This window comes from Myxocyprinus asiaticus, chromosome 15 (assembly GCF_019703515.2).
Source record: "Myxocyprinus asiaticus isolate MX2 ecotype Aquarium Trade chromosome 15, UBuf_Myxa_2, whole genome shotgun sequence".
NCBI classification, from domain to species: domain Eukaryota; kingdom Metazoa; phylum Chordata; class Actinopteri; order Cypriniformes; family Catostomidae; genus Myxocyprinus; species Myxocyprinus asiaticus.
Genome location: NC_059358.1, coordinates 21,989,109 through 22,014,111, shown reverse-complemented (window position 1 = coordinate 22,014,111; position 25,003 = coordinate 21,989,109). Strand labels below are relative to the sequence as shown.

The following is a 25,003-nucleotide window of genomic DNA, read 5'->3' as shown; positions in this document are numbered from 1 at the left end:
CAATAGCAGAGTTTAACTGGCGCATATTGTGGCCGCGTATAGCGTGTTAGTGCATTAGGGCCATGAATACATAATGTAAACAAGACAAAATAAACATTACATATGAACCACCGAAACAAAGGCAAAAAGCCTTCTTTTCGGCCAGATTTCGTTCTAAATGACGTCACACCAGTTCGTTCTTTGATTTCGTAGGAAGTATATCGAGGCCTTTACTCCTGAACGAAAAAAGAATAAGAACTTCTCTGGAAGTATATCGGGGCCTTGATGATCCAAGTAGAACTGCTTAAGCAAGAGAGCACTGATTCTTACATATTGTGATCCAAGCACACCATTCTGGCTGTCAATTGAAAAAGATGCTTTTAGGAATCAGATGGTGTAGTTACTGTTGCACAAGCAGAGGCTAGGATTATGCTAACCATCCATTCCTTGACAAAAAAGGACCCCAAAGCATAAAAGTAGTCCATGTGCCTCAAGCGTCTTATTTCAAAACTTCTGAAGCTGAATAGTTTTGGAGAGAAACAACCTGTAATTTAAGTCATTTTTCAGTGGTACTCTTGATGTCTGTAGCACATATGCCATCAGAAGTCATGTAGATAAAAGGCCAATGGCTGTCTTGTCGGGCAATTCTCACACACCTTACAGTCTAGCTGATCCCACAAAAGGCCAATGAAAATTGGCGAGTGGTATTTGCATGCCACTCCCCCAGACATATGGGTATAAAAGGAGCTGGTATGCAACCCCTCATTCAGATTTTATGCTGAGGAGCCGAGACAAGGTCCGGACATTTCAGCAGATAGTTCAGCATTGTGGCAGGAGGGACACAAAATCTCATTCCCTCCATCAGGGAACAGAGGTTACGCAAGTAACCATGACGTTCCCTATCTGTCACTCACTCGACGTTGTGTCGATGTAGTGACACTAGGGGTCCCTATACGAAACGCCACAACTGGCTGAACTGTGTTACGTGAACTGGCGGTGTGTGACGGGTAGACCACTGTGTGCCTCGTAGCCAGCACACCAGGTCGACACGTAACCTCGAACGGCCCTTTGGGGACAAGTCGACTACCCAAAAGATAGAGACAGGCTAACCCAGTCGTGGCCTCTTTTCCCCTTCTTTTTTTTCCACTCCCTAAAAAAAAGGGGGATTATCCGACTGGGCCACCAGGTCTAGTCGGGGGGTGTCCCTCCCAAGGGGAGGACACCGTGGGGACCACACCTTGCCCAAAGAGAGGGGGGGATATTTAAGTGGAAAAATACGTCACATGGTCTTGCCAACCATGTGGAGAGTCTTCAAGGTAGATCCTACCCAACGGGGGAGGAGTTACTACAAACATGGAGACTGAGGCAGAGGGGCTCTGCCCAAGGAAGACGCAGTTTGCCAACAGGGAAACGAAATAGCAGAAGATATACATCGCATGGGGTTAGCCTTACAGGGAACCTCCACATGCGGAGCACCTACCCCAGAACAGGACTCTTAGTTAGCACGTGTACTGTGCCGGCAGCAAGACTCTCTGAAAACTCGAGTGCCATAGGGCTCGGAGGAAGTCAACCAGGGAACAAAGTTTGTGAACACTACTGGGAATTAATAGCGCACGTCTTCAGCTCAAAAGAGGTGGAAGGTGCTATGTGCAAGCAATACACCTGGCCGGCTATCCCGGGCTTATCTGCTTGTATTGCGTGCCACTACCTGGGACCAAACCGGTTCCACCCAGAGGTTGTAGAACCTTGCAAAGGTGTTGGGTGTTGCCCAGCCCACTGCTCTGCAAATGTCTGTTAGAGAGGCACCCCTGGCCAGGGCCCAGGAGGTCACTACACCCCTGGTAGAATGGGCTCGTAGCCCTACTGGGGGCGGCATGTCCTGGGCGTGATATGCCAGTGGGTGATCCTCTGCTTGGAGACAGCGCTTCCTTTCTGCTGTGCACCAAAGTAGACAAAGAGCTACTCAGAGATTCTAAAGCTCTGCGTGAGATCCAAATAGATGCGTAAAGCACGCACTGGACACAGCAACGATAGGGCTGGGTCTGCCTCCTCCTGGGACAGCACTCGCAGGCTCACCACCTTTCGTCTTGGCGGCTGTGAGACGGGTGGCTTCTGCTTCCTGTGGTGGGCTCTACGCCGAGGCCAGGCCGAAGGGGCGGGTTGCGGCGGAGCCGGTGCAGTCACCGCAGGGGGACGCCCTTGGTGACGAGCAGACGGGGTGCGGGATCTTGAGCCGTGCCGGGGCAGGATATGCTGGATAGCCTCCGTCTGCTGCTCCACCGTCGAGAACTGCTGGGCAAAGTCCTTGACGGTGTCGCCGAATAGGCCAGCCTGGGAGATGGGGGCAGCAAGGAACCGTGTCCTGTCAGCCTCACCCATCTCGACCAGGTTGAGCCAAAGGTGGTGCTCCTGGACTACTAATGTGGACATCGTCTGCCTGAGAGACCGCGCCGTGACCTTCGTCACTCAGAGAGCGAGGTCAGTTGCCGAGCGCAGTTCCTGCATCAATCCCGGGGCGGAACTACCCTTGTGCAGTCCCTTTAGTGCCTTGGCGGACTTGCAGGAGAGCCATGGCGTGCAGGGCGGAGGTGGCTTGTCCAGCGGCATCATAGGCCTTGGCCGTCAGAGACAACGTAAGCCCACAGGCCTTGGATGGGAGCTTTGGGAACCCGCGCCAGGTGGTGGCGCTCTGCAGGCATAGGTTCACCGCAAGCGCCTTTATCCACCGGGGGATTGCCGAATAGCCCTTGGCCACCCCACCATCGAGGGTAGTGAGGGCAGGGAAGCTGAAAAGATCAGGACCGGGCAGTAAAAAGTGCCTCCCACGACCTTGTCAGCTCTTCATGCACTTCCGGGAGGAAAGGAACAGGGGCGGGGCGTGGCTTTGAGCGGCGCCGTGAGCCCAGGAACCAATCATTGAGCCATGAGGGTTCAGGGAAGAGCGCAGGGTTCCACTCTAGCCGACGCTCGCGGCTGCCCGGGAAAGCATGTCGTCATCTCCGCATCAGCCTGTGACTGGGCAATCTTCCCCGAAGGGAGGAGCCCAGCTGAGGCTTCCTCGTCCGAGTGGACGAGCCCGCTCTCCGATGCTGTGCTCAAGAGCTCATCACTTTCGCGGGCTCCGAATAAGAGGTCGAACTCACCGTGAGACGAGCCGGCGGACACATCCGGAATCCCGATTCGGGCAGACGAGCGTGCTGGGGAATGGGAGGTCCGCAGGGGGATACCTGGTGGAGGCAGCCCCATTGGGGTCCCCAAATTGCCCCCAGTGCTAGCCGCGCTGGCCTCATACCCGTGGGTAAAAGGACAGAGGCGGGGAACCTCTTACGAAGGCAAGCTGCGACCGCATCGTTGCCATGGACATGTCCTCGCAATGAGTACATGACCCATCCATGAACGCTGTCTCCGCATGAGCAGTGCCCAGACATGAAAGACAGTGATCGTGACCGTCAGAAGGCGAGAGATAACGAGCGCAACCAGGAATAACACACAAAGGAAATGCATCTTTAAAAAGACGTGTCTTTAAAAAGATGTTCCGTGTGTGTCGCTCTTTTAGAGAAATATACTCTTTTAGAGGAATATACTTTTATTTCTGCCAAAGCGCCCAGGGGCATTCTCTGCAGTGCACTAGTGCAGAGGAGGGAGAAGCCGCTGAAATGCACCATCAGATCCAGCAGAGATGAATGAACAGTCGTGGGAATTCAGCTCAGTGAGCATGACCGTTTGGCTCCGAAGAGAAAATCTGAATGAGTGGTTGCATACCAGCTCCTTTTATACCCATATGTCCGAGGGAGTGGCATGCAAATACCACTCGCCAATTTTCATTGCCCTTTTATCAAAGACCAGAGGTGTCTCGGGCTCCTGAGTGTGACCCCTAGTGTCACTACATTGACACAACGTCGAGTGAGTGACAGACAGGGAACCTAGGTTTTATTTTTAACAATCTTCTTTTTCTTATATTTGTTTCATTGTACTTTTTCTGTAATCTAAGGGAGAGTAAAAATGTTGCTTGTTGGAGAGAGTGTCTGTCATGGTTCACAGAGAAAAGAAACAGACAGTATTGTTCACCAGATAGAAAGACACCATGATTCTCCATAGAGTAAGATCGATGGATATCATGGTTTGTCAGTAAAAAAGGAATTGAGAAAGAGACAGACTATCATGGGCTGGTAAAGCTATACTCTCCACCAGTAAAGAACAGTGTACCAGTATGGGAAACATTGTTAGGTTTTGCTAACCTATAACAAAAGTAAATGTTATGGCTGAGGCTGTTAAATAAACAGTTCACCCAAAAATGAAAGTTCTTTCATTATTTACCTAACCTCATGTCATTCCAAGCCTGTATGGTGTTTTATTTTTTCCGTGAAACAAAGGAATGTTTATGCAGCTCTATTCCATTCAAAGACAGTTAGGCTAATAGTGATCATGGGCTGTCAGTGGGACTCATAGAAGTTAAGTGCAAATCTAGTTTTTCCAGCACTACGCATCTGCACAGTCAGCAGTTTAGGTTAAGATTGTTAGTGCCATGTAAGATGCAAGTATCTAACTATGAACATTAGATATGACAACCGGCAGTAATTTCCAAGGATGCAAACTACTCACATTCTGGTGAAACTTGAATTTAAATATACGTCATGTACTGTAAATTCGTATGTCATTTGTAATTGTGAATGTGAAACCATTAACGGAGCAGCATATCAGGCATAAGACAAAGAATGAATGTGTGTATATTGTAAATTAACTGAATTAATGTGGTTATCTTGCTAGCTTTTGAGCACTAGTTAAGTACAGTAAGTTCATGTGACTTGTGCACAGTATATTCCAAGTTTTCTGGGGTCATACAGCAGCTTTGTGTTGTATGGTAAAAAATTTTTTTTTTTTGACTAGCCAGCTTATGTCATTTTACAGAAAAATGGCAAAAAAAGAAACATATTTCTCTAGAAACTCATCAGTTAATCATTATTTTGAGGAATGAAGGCTATAAAATGCTTGAAATTGCCAAAAAAAATGAAGATTTCATACAAAGGTGTACACTACAGTCTTCAAAGACAAAGGACAACTGGCTCTAACAAGGACAGAAAGAGATGTGGAAGGCCTAGACACAACTACACAAGAGGATAAATACATCAGAGTCTCTAGTTTGAGAAATAGATGCCTCACATGTCCTCAGCTGACAGGTTCATTGAATTCTACCCGCTCAACACCAGTTTCATGTACAACAGTAAAGAGAAGACTCAGGGGTGCAGGCCTAATGGGAAGAATTACAAAGAAAAAGCCACTTTTGAAACAGAAAAACAAAAAGAAAAGGTTAGAGTGGGAAAAGAAACACAGACATTGGACAACAGATAATTGGAAAAGAGTGTCATGGATCTTAACCCCATTGAGCTTTTGTGGGATCAGCTAGACTGTAAGGTGTGTGAGAAGTGCCCGACAAGACAGCCACATCTATGGCAAGTGCTACAGGAAGCGTGGGGAGTGTCACCTGAGTATCTGAACAAACTGACAGCTAGAATGCCAAGGATCTGTAAAGCTGTCATTGCTGAATGTGGAGAATTTTTGGATTAGAAATCTTTGAAGTAGTTTAAGATTTTTTTTTTTATTTTTTTTTTTAAAAAATTGTAATAGTAATTTTTCATGTTATTAATGTCCTGACTATTCATTGTGATCAGTTGAATGCCACTTTGGTGAATAAAATGACCAATTCCTTTCCATAAGAGCAAAATCTGTATTATTATTATTCCAAACTTTTGGCCACCAGTGTACATCTTATAAAAACCATGGCCTTTATCAGATTTAAAATCTTTATTCAGACAGTTATTGCAGTCAGCACCTTTACTATTTTAAAGGACCAAAGAGGACCATTATATTTGTGACCTCAACACACGTGACCCCCCCACCCTCAAAATTGTTTGGTCCCCCCAATGTTCAAGACATAGTTACGGCCTTCATATCATTCCTGCAAATAATTATGCAGCTTTCAGACCAAATATGGTGCCTATGGTACACTGTAAAACATGTCTGCAATCTTTAAGACTGCATTACTTCTCTTCAAAATTCTACAACAACAACAGCATACGGGTTTCAAAGAACATGGGGGTGAGTAAATAATGACAGAATTGTCATTTTTGGGTGACCTATTCCTTCAAATGCACTAGATGCACTAGACAAACATACTTTAGCATACTTGTGCACCTATGCTAAACTTATTATTTTCTGCAAAGTATTGAGGAATGCACAAGGACTTTTATTTGACTGTACAAGTTTTTTTCTCTTCTAAGAAATAAGAGTACATCATTTGATAAACAAAATATGATCACACTGTTTTGCCAAAGGGCTGCTTTGCAAACATATGACAACACAGTAGAGGGGATAGTGGTGATTCAGTAAGATTCATGCCTCCTCCTGCTCACTGTCTGCTGACATGTTTTCAGCACATTACATTTTATGATTTTATCTTGAAACTTGTTTATACGCTTTAATTTTATACTTGTACATGGGCTTATGTGCTGGTACTTATGTATTGAAGTGAACTAATGTAGTTAAATCTTGCCATCAGCGGTGAAGTTTACTGTCATATGTTCTGAATAGCAGGTATCAATGCAAGTTTAATGTTAATTATAGCATTTAATAACCTCCCATTATTAAATGTTAGTGTCCAAATGAATTATTTCATGAAATTCATAAAGTTTTTTTTTTTTTTCATTTTCCTCTTTTTCTCTTATTTTTAATGCCAGTTGTTTGTGTTGCATGCAGAGGTTTATAGGATAGCCAAAACAGCCATTAATCATTAAGAATCATAACCTAACCTGATATTACTCCCCACAGTAGATAAATAATATATTTTAAGGATGAGCCAATCCTTTGGACAGAGTCCAAAATTGTTCATATGCAGGATTCTGCTCTATGGGGAATTGACAAAAGATGAGACGCTTCCTCTGGCTGAGTACAACGGGATGTTTTAGAGCAATGGGTCAGAGGAGCACTGGGAGATAATGCAAACATAGCCATTGATTTAATGTGTGTGAGCATTTCTTTATTTCAGTGGTAAAAGATGTAGAAGGACCACATTCTGCAAACTCAGCCCTCATGCATACATCATGCCTGCCAAACTTCATTAGATGACCCTCTGCTGTTCTTCTTCTGCTTGAAGGTGCGTGTGAGTGTGTGTGTGTGAGTGAATGTATGTTTGTCCTTTTATAGAACCAATTAAAATTCTGTACCAAGAATTAGCATAATATCCCTGTCTCTGATTTTGTGCCTGTGTTAAGTCTCTAGCTATTTTAGGAAGGAGGAAGTGGGAGCCGGATACAAGTCCAGTGTAAGTCCTTTTATTTTCGATATAAACACACACTAATGGCTTTTCAGCACTGCTGATCATACGCACAGTCAGGTTTGTGTGTTGCTCTCTCTCTCCCCTCTGGTGGTCTGGACTGCCCTCTTATCCCTTTCCAGCTCTCATTGTAAAACAGAACAGCTGTTAGAGATAATTTCCCACAGATGTCAATCCTTACCGTTTTCCTCTCCCGGCCTCGCTCTCCACAGATGTCACTTGGCCACACCCCCATCACCCGACTCAGGCCGGAGAGCCAGCCGGCCTGTTACTTACTCCCCCCCACCATTTCTAGAGAGGAAATCCGCCACAGCCATCTGCGCCCCCCGCCTGTGGACCACCTCAAACTTAAAAGGCTGGAGAGCCAGATACCAACAGATGGTCCGCGCATTGGTATCCTTCATGCAATGGAGCCACTGGAGTGGAGCGTGGTCTGAACATAGGGTGAAAGCACGCCCCAACAGATAATACCAGAGGGTGAGGACCGTCCACTTGATGGCCAAACACTCCTCCTCTATCGTGCTGTACTTAGTCTCCCTCAGTGAAAGTTTGCAACTAATGTATAGCACGGGGCGCTCCTCCACCTCCACCATCTGGGACAGTACCGCTCCCTACCCCGTCTGATGTGTCCGTCTGCAAGATAAAAGGGAGAGTGAAGTCAGGAGAGTGCCATAACGGCCCACCGTAAAGTGCAGCTTTCACCCGCGTGAACGCCTGCTGACACGCTCTGTCCACTGGACCGGATCTGGTGCCCCCTTTATAGTAAGATCAGTCAGCGGGCTGGTGATGGTCGAAAAATTAGGCACAAACCTGTGACAATAGCCAGCCAGCCCCAGGAACTGTCTCACCTCCATTTTGGTCTTAGGTAGGCTGCAATCGCTGCGGTCTTATCAATTTGGGACTGCACCTGCCCATGACCCAAGTGGAAGCCCAGATGCCATACTTATACCTGCCCAATTGCACACTTCTTTGGGTTTGCCATGAGTTCTGCCCATCTCAATGACAGCCCTAAGATGGCGCAGGTGCTGCTGCCAATCATTAATGAAAATAATGATGTCATCCAGATAGGCAGTGGCGTAAGCAGCATGAGGCCTGAGGATTCTGTCCATGAGCTGCTGAAACGTAGCCGGGGCCCCAAACAAACCAAACAGAAGCGTCACGAATTGGTGTAATCCGAACGGTGTGGAAAATGCCTTCTTTTCACGGGACATGGGAGTCAAAGGTATCTGCCAATATCCCTTAGTTAAATCCAGTGCCGAATAAAAGTGAGATGTGCCTAACCAATTGAGCAACTTATCAATCTGAGGCATTGGGTACGTATCAAATTTAGACACGGCATTAACTTTTCTATAATCCACACAGAACTGGACCATTGCTCTTCGGAACCAAAACCACCGGGCTGGCCCAGTCACTGAGGGATTCTTCTATTACCCCCATATCCAGCATGGCCTTTAATTCCTCCCGAACCACTTTTTTTGTGCTCGGGTAATCGGTAGGGATGACTATGTACCACTACCCCTGGGGTTGTCTCGATATGGTGCTCAATGAGATTCGTACGACTGGGAAGAGGTGATAACATGTCGTATAATTCTCCTTGCAACCTGGCAACCTCCGTGATTTGGGATGGTGAGAGGTGGTCTCCACAAGTGACCAGGGTGACTCGATCGGTGACTTTTAAGTTCACCTCCAGTCCGAGCTCCTCCCTCTCCGGAACCACAGTTGTCAAAGTCATGGGGACTGTCTCTCTCCACGGTTTTAGGAGGTTGAGGTGGTAAATCTGATGTGCTCCGCCTCTTTCCATTCGTTTCACCTCATAATCGACTACCCAGCTCGCCATGTGACCTCAAAGTTTCCTTGCCACTTGGCGAGTAATTTAGAGCTTGATGTGGGGCGCATTAACCAGCTGACATTAACGGCATGCTGCACACCACCTGCGAACATGCCCAGCCAATAGAAATGGGCCATTAGATGGTTTAATGTTTTTTCCTGCCCTAAGTGACCCGCCATCGGATTAAAATGAGCCATCTGGAAAAACATTTCCTGACAGCTCCGTGGTATTAACACTTGGGTTGTATCCTCCTTTGTCTGACTGTCCTGTGTCACTCGATACAACCGATCCTTGATAATTGAAAAATACGGATATGCGTGTGCAATGTTTGGCTGGAGGTGTTGACCATCAATCCCTTTCACTTGAACAAAGGCGTGCTGAGGGATCCCCTGAGGGAATCCTCTAAGGGCTGGGGAAGCCGAGACTTCCCCCTCCCTCATGTCCTCCTGATGTGGAGCTGACGAAGACGGCCCTGGCACTGCCTCACCAGCCAGCAAATCACACACCACACACCGACACATTTTGTTGCAGGACTCATCCACACATATTCCCCTCAATAAAGTCATTAATGCCGGCCAATTCGTACCCAAGATTAGTGGATGCTGAGCCAGTTCCATGCTCCAGCTGTCCGCTCAAAGAGCTCAAGGAACGTCTCCGGGTCGTCTTGAGGTCTCATCTTCATCAGCGTGATGTACGGTACGGCCATAGGTGGGTCCGGGGTCGTGGCTGAAGACTCCTCCTGGTGTACCAAGCTCCGTAGCACCTGCCGGTCCTCTGCTTCAGCCTGGAAGAGCACCTGGAACCGCTGTTCCTGTTCCAGATGCAGCTCAAGCAGAGACTGATGTTGGGCTTGGTGGATGCTGGCGAGGGTCTTGAATAATTCAGCCAGCGGTGAGGACTCCATGATGGCATTTTCTTCCTCCTAATTCCCAGGTTTTGGCACCATTGTAATAAGTCTCTAGCTTTTTTAGGAAGGAGGAAGCGGGAGCCGGATACACAATCCAACGTAAGTCCTTTACTTTTCAGTATAAACACACACTAATGACAATTCAACAATGCTGATCACACACACAGTCAGGTTCGTGTGTCGCTCTCTCTCTCCCCTCCGGTGGTCTGGACTGCCCTCTTATCCCTCTCTAGCTCTCACTGTAACACAGAGAAGCTGTTAGAGATAATTTCCCACTGGTGTCAATCCTTACCATTCTTCCTCTCCCAGCCTTGCTCTCCACAGATGTCGCTCGGCCATGCCCCCATCACCAAAGTGCCGTGTTGTTATTTTTGATCATATGTACTGTATGTGTTTATGCACACATGTACTTGCGCATACATTTGTGGTAATAAAATGTAACTTGTCAATCTGGTCCTACTGTGACCCTTTAACTCAAGGTCAGACAATCGACCACTTATTATGCTGTTGTGTGTTTGTGAGTGATTGATTGTATTGCCATGGCAGGGGGAAGAAAATGTTCATTCTCTCTGCCCTCTATCCCAAAGGAATGTTGCACACAATTTTATTTTTTTATTTTTTGTGAAAGACAAAAGGAGAATTTTTGGTGAATCTTTACACTGCTCTTGTCAAGCAAAATAAATTAAAATTAAAATTAAAATTCAGGAGAAAAAAACAGAAGAGCACCATAAAATCACATCAAAAGTAGTCCATTTCATTTTCACATGTTCCAAATCATATTCCAAATCTGAAGCCATACACAAACTTTGTGTTAGTAACAGACTGAAATTGTAATCGTTTTTTACAAAAGTCAAGCCAAGTCATGTCATTTTTATTTGTATAGCACCTTTCACAACACACATCGTTTCAAAGCAGCTTTACAGAAGATCATGCATTAACAGAAAATGAAACTGTAATGTCTATAATGTCTTAGTCATCATTGTGTAGTTTGATAAAATACAATTGTGAACTGTGTTTAAAAATAAGTAATTAAATAATAATTGTATTTATAACCCCAGTGAGCAAGCCAAAGGCGACTGGCAAGGAACACAAAACTCCATAAGATGTTGGTTAATGGAGAAAAATAACCTTGGGAGAAACCAGACTCACTGTGGGGACCAGTTCCCCTCTGGCTAACCAGCATGAATATAATGCCAATATTACTCATGTATAGTGCAAGTCATGGTTTAAAATTATTAATCTAATAATTGTTAAGGGTCGGTGTTTAAACAAAGATTTTGTATGAACTGTAAGATTAATGACTAATGTCTTTGAAGTCCATCCTGGATTAACTGCAGAAGTTCACATAGATGCAATTGTCCTTGTTAGTTGGCTGATGAAGGGTTTTGTTGGCAATTAATTGATCATTTATGTATTCCATTTCAAGAGTGTAGTCCATCATTAGACCGAGGTGATGTAGGCAGAGATCAGTTAGGTGCATCGCAGTTCAAACTGGATGGTAATTTTGGTGAGGTCTATCCTAAGTCCAAGGTTCAGGCAATGGCATATGAAGTATCCCATGTCTTATGTTTGGAGTTGGCATCAATTCATCCTCTGAAGTCCATCGTAATAGACTGAAGTGATGTTTGGCTGGCACCGGCTGCTATTGGTCATCATCACTCAGCGACACGTAGCAGTGGAGTCCAATACGAAGCAGGAATGGAGCTGGATCCAGCTGGTTCTGGTGACCTCAGGATAGGAGTCCCGAGGTTGAGACAGGGAAACAAATAGAATAATATTAGCATAGATGCCATTCAATTTATTGCTGAGTTATAGATCACGATCAATGTTTCTGGTTTCTGGTTCTGGTAGACCTAACTAAAGCAGCCTAATTGTGAGTTGAAGGATAAATTAGGTGGATGCCTGGCTAAATAGATGAGTCTTTAGTCTAGACTTAAACTGAGTGAGTGTGTCTGCATCTCGAACAGTGTTAGGGAGACTCTTCCATAGTTTAGGAGCCAAATATGAAAAGGATCTACCTCCATTTGTGGATTTTGATGTTCTAGGAACTATTAACAGGCCAGAATTTTGTGACTGTAATGAACATGATGAAATATAGCATGGTAGAATGTCACTTAATTACTTTGGAGCTAGACCATTCAAAACTTTGTACGTAGTTAACAGAATTTTAAAACGAATACGAAATTTAACAGGTAGCCAATGTAACAACGATAAAATTTGGCTAATATGATCATATTTCTTGGTTCTAGTCAGCACTCTGGCTGCTGAATTTTGACCCGATTGAAGTTTATTTATTGATCTTGCTGGACATCCTCCCAGTAATGCATTACAATAATCTAGTCTTGAGATCATGAACGCATGAATTAGTTTTTCGGCATCAGCAACAGAGAGCATGTGTCATAATTTAGCAATATTTATTAGGTGGAAGAATGCTGTTCTACAGACATTGGTAATTTGATTTTCAAAGGACAGATTGGTATCAAATATAACACCTAGGTTCTTCGCTGTTGAAGACGATGTAACAGTACATTCATTGAGAGTCAAATTATATTTTAGTGGCTTGTTTTTAGAGGTTCATGGTCCAATAATTAGTACCTCTGTTTTGTCGGAATTGAGGAGGAAATTTTTGCACTCTGCTAATTTGGAGAATTGTGAAATCTCATCAGGTTTTGAAGAAATATAAAGTTGGGTATCGTCGGCATAACAGTGGAAACTTATTCCACGTTTCCTGATATTATATCCCAGGGGAAGCATATACAAGGAGAAAAGCAGAGGCCCTAAAACTGATCCCTGTGGCACTCCATACTTTACTTTTGTTTGGTTTGACAATTCCTCATTTACATAGACAAAGTGGTAGCAGTCTACTAAATAGGACCTAAACCATGCTAATGCAACTCCACAAATGGCAACATAATTCTCTAGCCTATTCAAGAGAATGTCGTGATATATCGTGTCGAGTGCCGCACTAAGATCTAAAAGCACTAGAAGTGAAATGCAGCCGCGATCAGATGATAAGAGCAAGTCATTTGTAACTCTGATAAGTGCAGTCTTTGTACTGTGATGAAGCCTAAATCCTGACTGAAATTATTTATATATACTGTTTCTATGTAGAAATGAACATATTTGGGAGGATACTACCTTTTCTAGTATTTTCGACATAAATGGGAGATTTGAAATCGGTCTATAATTAGCCAGTTCTCCAGTATCAAGTTGTGGCTTCTTAATATGCGGTTTGATAACTGCCATTTTAAAGTTTCTTGGGACATGTCCTAAGGATAGCGAGGAGTTAATAATATTAAGAAGAGGTTTTGAGATTACAGGGAATACCTCTTTTAAGAGCTTGGTTGGTATTGGATCTAACATATATGTTGTGGCTTTTGATGTTTCGATAAGTTTTGTTAGCTCTTCATGACCTATGACAGCAAAGGATTGAAGTTGCATGTGAGGAAAATTATGAGACACTGTTTTCAGAGGTACTGTGACAGATGATTGCATAATTACAATTTGATTTCTGATCATTTCAATTTTATCAGTAAAGAAATTCATGAAGGCATTACTCTTGTGCTGCAACGGAATATCTGGTTTTGTTGAGGATTTATTCCTAACCAATTTAGCCACAGTACTGAATAAACACCTAGGACTGTTGAGGTTATTTTCTCTGAGTTTGCTAAAATATGCTGACCTGGCATCTTTTAGTGCCTGTCTGCAGCTACAGACACAATCCTTCCATGCACCGCGAAATACCTCTAATATTGTATTCTTCCATTTGCACTCCATTTTCTGAGCTGCTCTCTTGAGAGCATGAGTGTGATCATTGTACCATGCTGCAGGGCTTTTTTCTTTCATTTTCTTTAATTGAAAGGGGGCGACACTATGAAGAGTGCTAGAGATGACTGTATTTATATTTTCTGTTACTTCATCAAGTTCTTCTAGGTTTTGGGGTTTACTGAGTGTATGAGATAGATCTGGAAGATTATTAGTAAAGCTATCTTTAGTGGTCGAAAGAATAGTTCTACCTGAATGATAGCGTGGTGTAGATTGAGTAACATTAGCTGATCGTAGCATACAAGAGACGAAGTAATGATCCGAGATATCATCGCTCTGCGGCAGAATTTCTATAGTATCAACATCAACTCCATATGACAGAATTAAATCTAGCGTATGATTATGGCGATGAGTTGGTCCTGTTACATTTTGTCTGACTCCAAGAGAGTTCAGAATATCGATAAATGCTAATCCCAATGTGTCATTTTCATTTTCTATGTGAATGTTAAAGTCACCAACAATTAAAGCTCTATCTACAGTATCTTCAAGATCTGATAAAAAAAAAAAGCAAATTTACCAAGGAAATCAGAATAAGGCCCGGTGATCAATATACTGTAGCAAGGGTAAAGACGAATAAAAACATTTTTTATTTTTATTTATATCTGACGATGTCACATTAAGCATTATTAGTTCAAAAGACTTAAATTTATATCCTGTCCTCTGAGTAACACCAAAAACTTCACTGTAAATTATAGTAAAACCTCCTCCTCAACCCTTCAGATGAGACTCATGTTTATAACAATAACCTGAGAGAGTAGATTCATTTAAACTAATATATTTATCTGGTTTAAGCCAGGTTTCAGTCAAACAGAGCACATCCAAACAATGATCTGTAATAATTTCATTTACAATTAGTGCTTTGGTAGAAAGATATCTAATGTTTAGTAGCTCTACCTTCATATGATGTTTCTTTCATTTTTTGGTTTTGTTCAAATCAAATTTTTTCTAAATTATTTAGTGAGAGTTTTGTGTTTGGTAGTTCGGGGAACAGACACATTCTCTATGTGATATCTAGGTGATACAGTCTCTATGTGTTGTAGTTTATATGACCTGTGTGACGTTTCAAGGCAGCTAACTGACGTTTGGATTAACCAGTTAGTCTTCCTGACCTGGGCCCGAGACGTCACTCAAACGCCCTGCTGTGGGGGCTCTACAGCCAGAACCAAAGTGTGTGTGTTGCTCTCTGTACTGCCTGCATCCGAAACAGTATCTACTGGCTTCTCTCTCACTGACCTCTACTAGCATTCAGATGCGTGTCTCTAACTCATTAACCTTCTCCGTCAGCCTGACTAATTCCTTACATTTATCACATGTGAATCCCTCACTGCTGATGGAAGAAGCTATTGTAAACATGTGACATGCAATGCAAGAAGAAATAACATGAGTGTATGCCATGACTTACTGCTATTGATTGTTGTTGTTTGTTGTTGCTGAGCGGTGAGGGTTTGAGATCGATGTGAATCCCTCATGTAATTGTTTGTTATTATGGTTGTTCTTGATAAGTGGTGCTTTTTGATCAATGCAATCATCCGTGTAACACAGAGGAGAAAAACGGGTGCGCGCTGTAAAATGCACGCAGTTTAATCGTGATAAAAATAGAAAGCAGATAAGAGAATAATGTGGGGGAAACCCGATGCACGCTGAAAAATGGCAGATGTTAAGGATTAAAAGCTGAAAACGGATAGATTAGCGATACTAAAAAAGCTAACAGGCTACAAACACAGGCTCGAGCTAGGCGCCAGTAGCAACAGGTAAAATACACACAGATGAAACAGTAGAAAAGCGGAAAAACCCGAAAAGCGGTAAAATGACAAAGGATAAAATGACGAACATATGAGAATAAGAATAAGCAATGCTAAGCAGGCTAGCAGGCTACAAACACTCGTGCAGCATGCCATCAGGAACAGGAAGTTCAGTGACGTTCACCTCAGGTGAGTGATGATGCGACAGACAGGGTCATACTTTTCAAAGCAGCACTCAAAACAAATATGGTGCCATTAGAAAAATCACATCTGGTTTGACACATGAAACCAATGACATCTGACATCATCAACGCCCAACTTGCACCACTGACGCCATATTTTATTTGAAAGCAACAGTACCATGGAGGGATTTTCTGTGAAGTGTACAGAAACATACCCTGGGGCAGTGGTGGCTCAGTGGTTAAGGCTCTGGGTTACTGATCAGAAGGTCAGGGGTTCAAGCCCCAGTACTGCCAAGATGCCACTGTTGGGCCCTTGAGCAAGGCCCTTGACCCAATCTGCTCCAGGGGTGCTGTATCATGGCTGACCCTGCACTCTGACCCCAGCTTAGCTGGGATATGTGAAAAAAATAATTTCACTGTATATGTGCAAATGTGTGATAAATAATTATAATTATAGAAACCTTACAAGTAAATAAATGTACCGTTATTAAAGGGGTATCTGGGGGTATGGTCCCCTGGGATAATGTTTTTTTTTTTGTTTTGTTTTTTTGCAAAACAACAAAGCGTTCAATTCTGGTGACTTTGAGAGCAGAACGCAGGTGTCTCGAGATGTGTTTTTAACAGCTGATGTTCTTTTTAACTTGACACTGCATCTAAAAAATGCAGCGCTCCTGTGAGAGATGCTAAAATCACAGCAAAACACGGCGCAGTGGTCAAACACAACCCTCCAGTGCAGGTATATAGGAAAACTATTGAAAACAGTGTGTGCAGATGCAAAGACACATTCTGTGTATACGGCCCCTTATTCACATGACACAGCACTAGTTGAAGTTTCTCAAAATTAGCTCTCAAAAAGTAGCCTTTTGTTTCAATTGATTCTAGGTAAATATGCCCTTCACCTAGCACTCTGTTTGTTCTCTGTGTGCTTAAGTATCTGGATATTGTATTGCTGAGTAAGAAACCACTCCAAATAATTTAGTGGGTGTGCAGTGCGAACGAATCGACTAAATAGTTTTGCTGATACATTTGGCTAATTTAAATATATATATAAAAAAGAAAAACTCAAAAGAATGATTCAATCACGAATCGTGCATTGCTTCTGTTTTTTTCACAGCCTACAGACATATGGGACACATGTCATGATTGCTGAAATATTCTGAGGTCAAATGTTTCTTAGGTCAGTTGGAGTGCTAACTGTAAGCACAGTACATACAGCTGTACAGCTGCAAGCGCCACTGTGTCTGTTTGTCACACAAAGCTATCGTATGGCTCCAAAAGCACATGACTTGTATGTACTACATTTATGATGGTTTGATGGTGTTTTTTTGTTCTTTTTGGAGCTTGGCCGACACGGTCACTATGAATGCCAATGTATGGAAGAGAGAATGCGTAAAGATTGTTAAAAACTTTTCCTTTTGTGTTCCAGAAAAACAGCATACAGGTTTGGAACAATATATGCTTGAAAAAAACATAATGACAGAAGTTTATTTTCTTTAAGCATCCATGAGAGCAAGAGATATTTCAAACATGTTTTTTAATATTCTCTGTGATTTCAGAAGGCCAGAATGGAGAGAAATGGCACAGGGTTAATCTGAAAACTGACTCTGCATAGGCGTGATAAAGGTCTGCCATCTTCTGACCTTCACTTTATGTATTTTTACTGAGTGTCAATGGGGCTGCAATAAACACACACATGCACATATTGTCACACATACACTCCCACACACACTCACATTATTGGATGTATAACCTGGGGTTATCTCTCACAAAGGAGTGGTTTTCTGTAATGAAATTCCCAGTCAGAGTCAGGGCACATAAAGCCAGCTGGAATTAAATTCAACTTCTGGATTCCCAGACTTTCATCTGCTGTCTCACTCTTCAGTCTTTGGTGTGTGTTTGTGTCTGCCTGTCTGTATTTAGTGGCTATGTGTCTGTAAGGATGTGTGTGTGACCTGATTTTAGGGGGTCTGCAGGTGTTTAAGTTTTGTGATGCTAATGGGCAATAGCTATGTCTCGCTTAGTGTTTGAATAGCTAAATCCAGTATAATGAGGCTCATTAAAAGTCTCTTATTAGAGAGAAGGATGAAATCACATATCCTGTAATATTATAGGCTGCAGACACTGAGGTCTAACTTCAATGTGTATGATGTTCTGGGCTTCTAGTTAAGAAATAAGGTAAGAGAGGCCAAGCTATATCATGAAGACAAACTCCAGGTATCCTATGAGATGCTAAGGGACACACTATCTAAATATCAGAGAGCGGTGAGATCAGCAAAGTCTAAATTTTTCTCTGACCTCATTGAAAATAACTGCCACAATCCGAGAACTCTTTTTAAAACTAGAAACGCTATTGTGAACCCCTCTGTCAATATTGTTACTGCTGAATCGTCAGATGTGTACGTTTTTTAATTTCTTTGTTGATAAGATAAGGGACATTAGACTGAACATCATCCCGACTACTTATGATCCTTCTGTCCCCTCTATTAGCACTGCGGTTTTTAAGAAATTCGAAACCATTTCATATCCAACTTTACAAGAAACTATTAGTAAGTTGAAGCCTACTGGCTCCTCTCTTGATGTGATCCCTCCACGTCTTTTTAAACAGGTGTTTGAAGTGGTTGGACCTAGCCTGTTAAATATTATCAATAAGTGTCTTGGATTGGGAACTGTACCTGATTTTCTGAAACATAATTCAGTTCAACCCCTCATTAAAAAGCCCAACCTAGATTCTACAGTCTTATCAAATTTTAGACCTGTTTCTAAGCTCCCTTTTATATCAAAAATTTTAGAGAAGCCCTAAAATCATCTAAGTTAAATTTCAGCTCTCTAGCCCTGTATGTTAAATGTTGTGTAAAATATTTGGGTGTGTTCTTTTACATGGACTCGGGTGCCTTACTGATTTCATAAAAATTAAGCAGAGGCCATTTGCACTAAGTGCGAATAGCGACAGATGCTATTTTCACTAAGTGTAAAAAGCAACAAAAAGCATCTTCTTTGCACTAAGTGCAAATATCATTAGATGCTATTTGCACTCTAGTGCAATTATAGTGGCAGATACTCTTACACCCGTTTAAATACTAATATATAGTATAGTGGCATCACTGCAGCATTTTTATTGTGTTTATTTGGAGACCCACAGACACCCTACACAACCCCTAACGCTACCTTACAAAAATTAACCATGGTTTTACTACAGTAACCATAGTATCACCATGGTATTTTTCTAGTAAAATCATAGTAACCATCTAAATTAAACATGGTTACTATTAACTACTATTAACAACATTTTACTGTAGTAACACCATGGTTAGTACATCAGAAATGTATAGTTTCCACCAAAACACATGGTTACTACAATATTACTACAGTAAAACCATGGTTAATTTTATCCGGATCAAATCCATCTCTCAACTCCCCGACCTTCACTGTGACCAAATCACTGCGAGGAATCTCTTTTATTTATTACTGTTAATAGTATTAAAGGAAATATTAAGAGTAGAGACATAGGGAAAAGTATATCTAGGTGTGGAATTTGAACCCGGATCTCTAGCGTACAACATATGCACATAATGTCATTACACCCAGAGCTACTACAACTACACATAGTAGCAGAGTTTGTCGTACAATCCTGTGTTTCCACCAGAATATTGGAGCGTAAATAGTCACTTAGTTATCCAATCTCTTAATCCACTAAATGTCTAATCCGTTTAACCAGTTTACTGTCTCTGCCCCATCGCGAAAAATTCAGTTGTCCCCAAATAAATCTGTTGGCTGTCTTGAGTTTGGTCTGAGCAGTGGTGGGCGGAGTTAGTGTAAATAGACACTCCGTAAAAAATATTAAGGACACAGATTTAAACATAAGACACACAAAAAATTTTATTTTCAAAGGTTAACATAAAATATCAGGAGGTACTTCAAGTAAATAATTTAGGTCATAGTAGTTGACAAAAAAATAATAATAATAATTGGGAATAAGTGAACTAGAAGGTATAAACATGTGACATGTAAACAACAACAACATGTAAACTGACATGTAAACAACAACAGAATGTTATTCTGCACAGCGATTTACATAACAGCTGGGTTTACTGGTGTTTAATGTCACAGCTGTTACTACAATGTGTATATTTTAGCACAGCTGGAACATTGTATTGACATGTCAGCATCCAGGACCATAACTACTGTATCTATTTTATAATGTATTTTATAGTAGTTTGGCAAGAAAATGTGACTAAAAGTAACTAAAAATATATAACTTTGTCAATAGACACACGTCATGCTTCCGTTAGGACTTCATCTCTTCCTCTATTTTCTCTCTCTCATACTATCAGCAGGAACAGCCAATAAATTTAGCATACTGTAATTGTGCAGAAAACCCAACAATAAATTTCTCGTACATTTACATTTAGATTACAGAATATTTCATTTATTCATCGATCTCCACAGGCTGAGAAGGCTCCAGTCATTGCTTTTGTGTGTTTAAATCTAAATATACTGTTGGTGACCCCTAAAATTCACTTTCTATGTGTGCGTTAGTACAGTATATGTGTTTCTCTGCATTACTGTGTCATGCCATTCTGGTTTTTGCCCCACCGTTTAGAAACACAGGAAACCACTGAAGGCAGGGAAGAATATGAGCCAAAAAACTCTGTTTAATATTTCATAATTTCATCAGGATATATGAAAAAGAGAGTGAGAGAAGAGAAAGATAGAGAGAGAGACAGATAGAGTGACAGAGAACAGAGAGAGTAAAGGGGTTCAGTGTGTATGAAAAAGAAGGAGAGAGAATAAGAGACAGAGAAAGAACCTAGCTGGGGGCAAAACTAAGAAAGATTATATATCCAGCAAGTCATGAATACAATTCTAAGAGCCCATTTCTTTTAAATTACAGGCAACACTTTCCTTCATAATGATGGCATGGGCATCTTTTCAAAATAGGAAATTGGTATTTTGCCCCCCCCCCCGGAGATAATGACAAATCAGCAGTTCATAGCGCTGCAAAAGCTCACAGTGACTCCTGTGCATGATGATTACGCATTAGTTGTATGCTCACACAAATGAATAGCTCTGTTAAGCACTGAGTGACAATACTGTTTAACTTGTTTTCTCAGTTTCATACATTTCTAGTTGTTTGTTCCAGAGACTACATAAACCAAATGTGTGTTTACAAAAAAAAAGACAGAAAACTGAATGTCCCACAGAATCACATACTAAAGCAACATTCACACATAGGTTTCTGTTGGTCAGGTGAGTCATGGCTCCATAAAGATTATAGGATGTTAAATACATCAAATATAAATGCTTCAGTGATGTATACTGTTGTGGAAATCCTGCATCTGTCCAGGTACCTCATGATCCGGACTCGAACCAGAAGGTTACCTTTTTCCCAGACTAGAACCAGGAGATTACAATTTGGACACTAACCGAGAGGTTGGCAGCATCTTGCCTTGGATAAACTGGCTCGGACTCCAACCGAGATCCCGTACATCCTGAACAACAGTATACTCAATCTATGATCTAATATGAGAATCTTGTATATTCTGCTCTTTATGCTACAGCAAAACCCAGAATCCTGTTTCCTCTTTTACATCTTATATTAGTTCAGTGCCAGGAGATCTCTTTGACCACATTAAAGACTCTCCCGAACAAAATAATTCTTAAGCTTTTTATACATTATTGCATACGTAACTCCCATAATATTGTTTACTTCATTCTGATTGGTTTAAATACTATTACTAAGCAAAAAGTCCATGTTTTAAGCAGACAATGTAAAGGTATATTCCCTGGATTAGTCACAAACATTAAAAAGTCAGTATGCAGAAATAACTACTACACCAGACATAGCTGGTTCTAGTTCTTCAATTTACAGCTAAGAATAATTTTCCAGACATTATTATCTAAATAAATAGTTAAATAGTTAGCCCAAAAGTTTTCATTACAATACTTCAATGTACAGTATACATTAAATATAATAGATATTAAATAGACTAATCCAGTTCAGACTAACAGACAGAGAGATACAGTATAATACAGATAGTGAAAGCTAGTGTACTGTAAATAAGACAAAGAAAGATTTTATTTTAGATATATGTTATTGTAGAAAGAGTTGAGCCTTGAGGCTGCGTGTTAAAAAAAAATCACCTCCGCAAAAGCTCACTGCGAATAATTGAACCATTTGAAAGGTAACGTTATGACCAATTAGTCTGATGGTGCAGTATAGTCTATTGAACTCAATACGTGCTGACTTGCATCTACTTCCAGACCCCCAGCCCAAAAAGTGTTGTTTTCATTACCCTTAAGTAGGCTACTATGAATCGTTCCAGGGTCTGGTCCTGAGGATCTCTCTGATTTCAGCACCACAGTCAACGGACAGCGCCGGTGAAGATCCCAGCGGGCCGCGGCCAACATTAGACTTTGCATTACCGTTTTAATGGCTTTAAATGGTGTCCATGTATTGCTTCAGCAAAACTGTGTGCGAGATGCCGTATTCATTTAAAATGTCAGCACACTGTAATGCATTTGCTCAGTAGTCTATACTGAACAGGTCTACATAAAATAAACCTTTAAATCAGTTTCCCGCCCCGAAAAGGTCGCGCCAACAGACAACGCGAATCAGTGCAAGTGATCAGTCTGAAGCCTAACTGATATTACTGTCACACATACAACTTTAATTGAAACAAGTAAGTAAACAAGCTACATAAATAAACAATACCAACGTGTAAAGGTCTCTGTGGCGAGCGGCGCGGGGCTGAGCGGCGACGTTGCGGAGCAAGGCCGGGATGGACACCTGGAGCGAATTATCTCGCACAGCTGTTGGTGATTGCGGTGTTGGCGGGCGAGTGATAAAGCCGCAACCAGAGCTGCAGTCGAGAGAGACACAGAGAGAGAGACACACACGCAGCCGCTCTCTCTCTCTCCCTGTGTGTGTGTGTGTGTGTGTGTGTGTGTGTGTGTGTGTGTGTGTGTGTGTGTGTGTATATGTGTGTGTGTGTGTAGGCAGGCGGGTTTGGGTGGTTTACGAGGACATTTTTAGGTTACAAACTGGTAATTACAAGGGTATTATGTTATGTGAATTCGGCTGCCGCTTCCTCCTCTCCCAGATGAACAGAGATCCGTAACATTGGTGCCGAAACCCGGGAAAGGAGGAAGGGTACATTACCTCAAATCCCTCCTTAGAGAGAGAGAGAGAGAGAGAGAGAGAGAGAGAGAGAGAGAGAGAGAGAGAGAGAGAGAGACTCTGCTTCACACTCATTTGGACGCAGAGCGCGGTTGGTTTCGGGCCAGGGGAAGAAAAGGGATCTGCGATCAGACTTGGACATCAAGAGATTTCAGCAGCATTCGGGAGAGTTCACTGATCAGTGGAAACAACAAATCAGACGGGCTGAAACATTACTCAGATTTAAAATTTCGGGCAGAAAGTATCACATTACTGAATGAACAATGAAACACTCTGTAGACATGACTTTTTAGGGTATTTAAAGAGATCATGACCTCAATTATTATGATTCAAGTATTGGACAGCATCAGAAATATTAAACATAAGCAGTTCTCTGTGAGACTGAGCAGCACTCGGAATCCAAGAACGAAGTCGGGGCTGTCAGACTGAAGAGCGGGTGCTTGTGTCTTCTTAAAGAGGAAAAGGGGAGCGAGAATGTGACGGAGTGGGACAATCTTTCAGACTGACAGTAGTTAATAGTACTATTAACAAATTCGTCTTTTTACAATAACAGCACGAGCATGGCGCGCGCTTCCCTCAGTAACGCCATCCTGCTCTCCTGTTCAAACTGAAGCCTGTGGACCAGAGCTGGGCTTTATAACCAGCACACATCGTCTTCTGGCTACATCCTGTCGGTGTAACCTTCGAGAAAGCATCTCCAAAGTAACTTCGCCTCGTCGTCCCTGGAGCCCGCTCATGGGTGACACTGGACCGAATGGCGTGCTACTACCTTGTGATCAGCTCCACGCACCTCAGCAATGGACACTACCGGAGCATCAAAGGAGTTTTCCGGGGTCCGCTCTGCAAAAGCACCGGAGGCGAATCACCGGTAATGTGCTCAATCTATTGCTTTTTTGTATTATTAAATATAGCCTATCGTTACGACGTGCTATTAGAGCTAAAAATGCACATTCATTCGTTGTTAGACTTTGTAAACAAAACAGGTCTGGTATCCTTTTGAGTCGTTTTTGTTGTCGTTTTCAAAAGTACGTTATTTCGATTCCTTTAACTGCTAAATCTGGACATATACTGTCTTGATTCTTTAGGATAACTTCTTAGTGGCCATATGCTATTACTATCTTAGCTAAGATGTCTAAAATGCTTTTAGACGAAGAGGAAAGGTTGATGCACAGGTGAAGTTCGGATTTGACAATCAATCAAGAGATTGAGTTTCTGAAAGTATCACAGTATCAAACTAAACTTTAATAGAAATAAAAAGCAGTAAGACAGTGTTATGTTTAATGTTGAAGGGCCATGTAATGTACACTAAAATATGAATGCGTATCTGAAATGACAGCTTTTTGTGTGTGTGTGTGTGTGTGTGTGTTATTTAAAAGGCATTGTTGGGTTTGTGCTGAGAATGGCATACTCCTGACTCTCTTAAGAAAGACTTACAGCAGGTGTTGCTCTGTTGGGCTCAGCAGTGGTTCAGATAATTGTGCTCTCCACAAAGGTATTGAACATGTTAAACCTTAAGCTCAAGGACTATTTAGATGCTGGAATTGCACATGGTGACGTAGGAAAGTGGATTCTCCTGCAGACCAGGGTAAAATGTTAACAAAATTGATCTCTGGTTCATTCCAAATGTGACAGGATTTATTTCAGTATGGGTAAGACAATGAATGAACTCCCCTCTCAGATCTCACAGCTGTTTGCATGGGGTTGGGACACCCATGGGCAGATAATTCTTTTGGAGGCAGCAAGGGCCACATTCACAGGTGATACATTTGTATTGTATTTATTCAGCACCAAGAATTTAAACTTTTTGTTTTGCTGCTTGTTGCTAGGACCTGAAGTGTACAACTGGTCAGCAGCTATATAATGTGAGAAAAAGGGATACAAAAACAAGCAATATGACTTTATCCATGACAGACAAGAATGAGACTTTGCATCATTACAGGATAAGTCTAGAGATTGTACTGTACATACATTTAGTATTGCAAACCGATAGTAAATGATGATACAGCAGGGTGAGGGAAGAACCCTGAAAAAAA

The 25,003-nt window shown here is 42.1% G+C and overlaps 1 protein-coding gene across 1 annotated transcript in view; it reads left to right on the top strand.

The window, feature by feature from the left end:
* The first annotated feature begins 23,088 nt into the window (after positions 1-23,088).
* The window catches only part of LOC127452991 (zinc finger protein 804B-like), a 139,483-nt gene continuing 137,568 nt past the window's right edge, over positions 23,089-25,003 (top strand). The window contains exon 1 of the mRNA XM_051718941.1: positions 23,089-23,838. Coding sequence (XP_051574901.1) covers positions 23,725-23,838 — 114 coding nt within the window. The 5' untranslated portion in view covers positions 23,089-23,724. The remainder of the gene's footprint in view (positions 23,839-25,003) is intronic.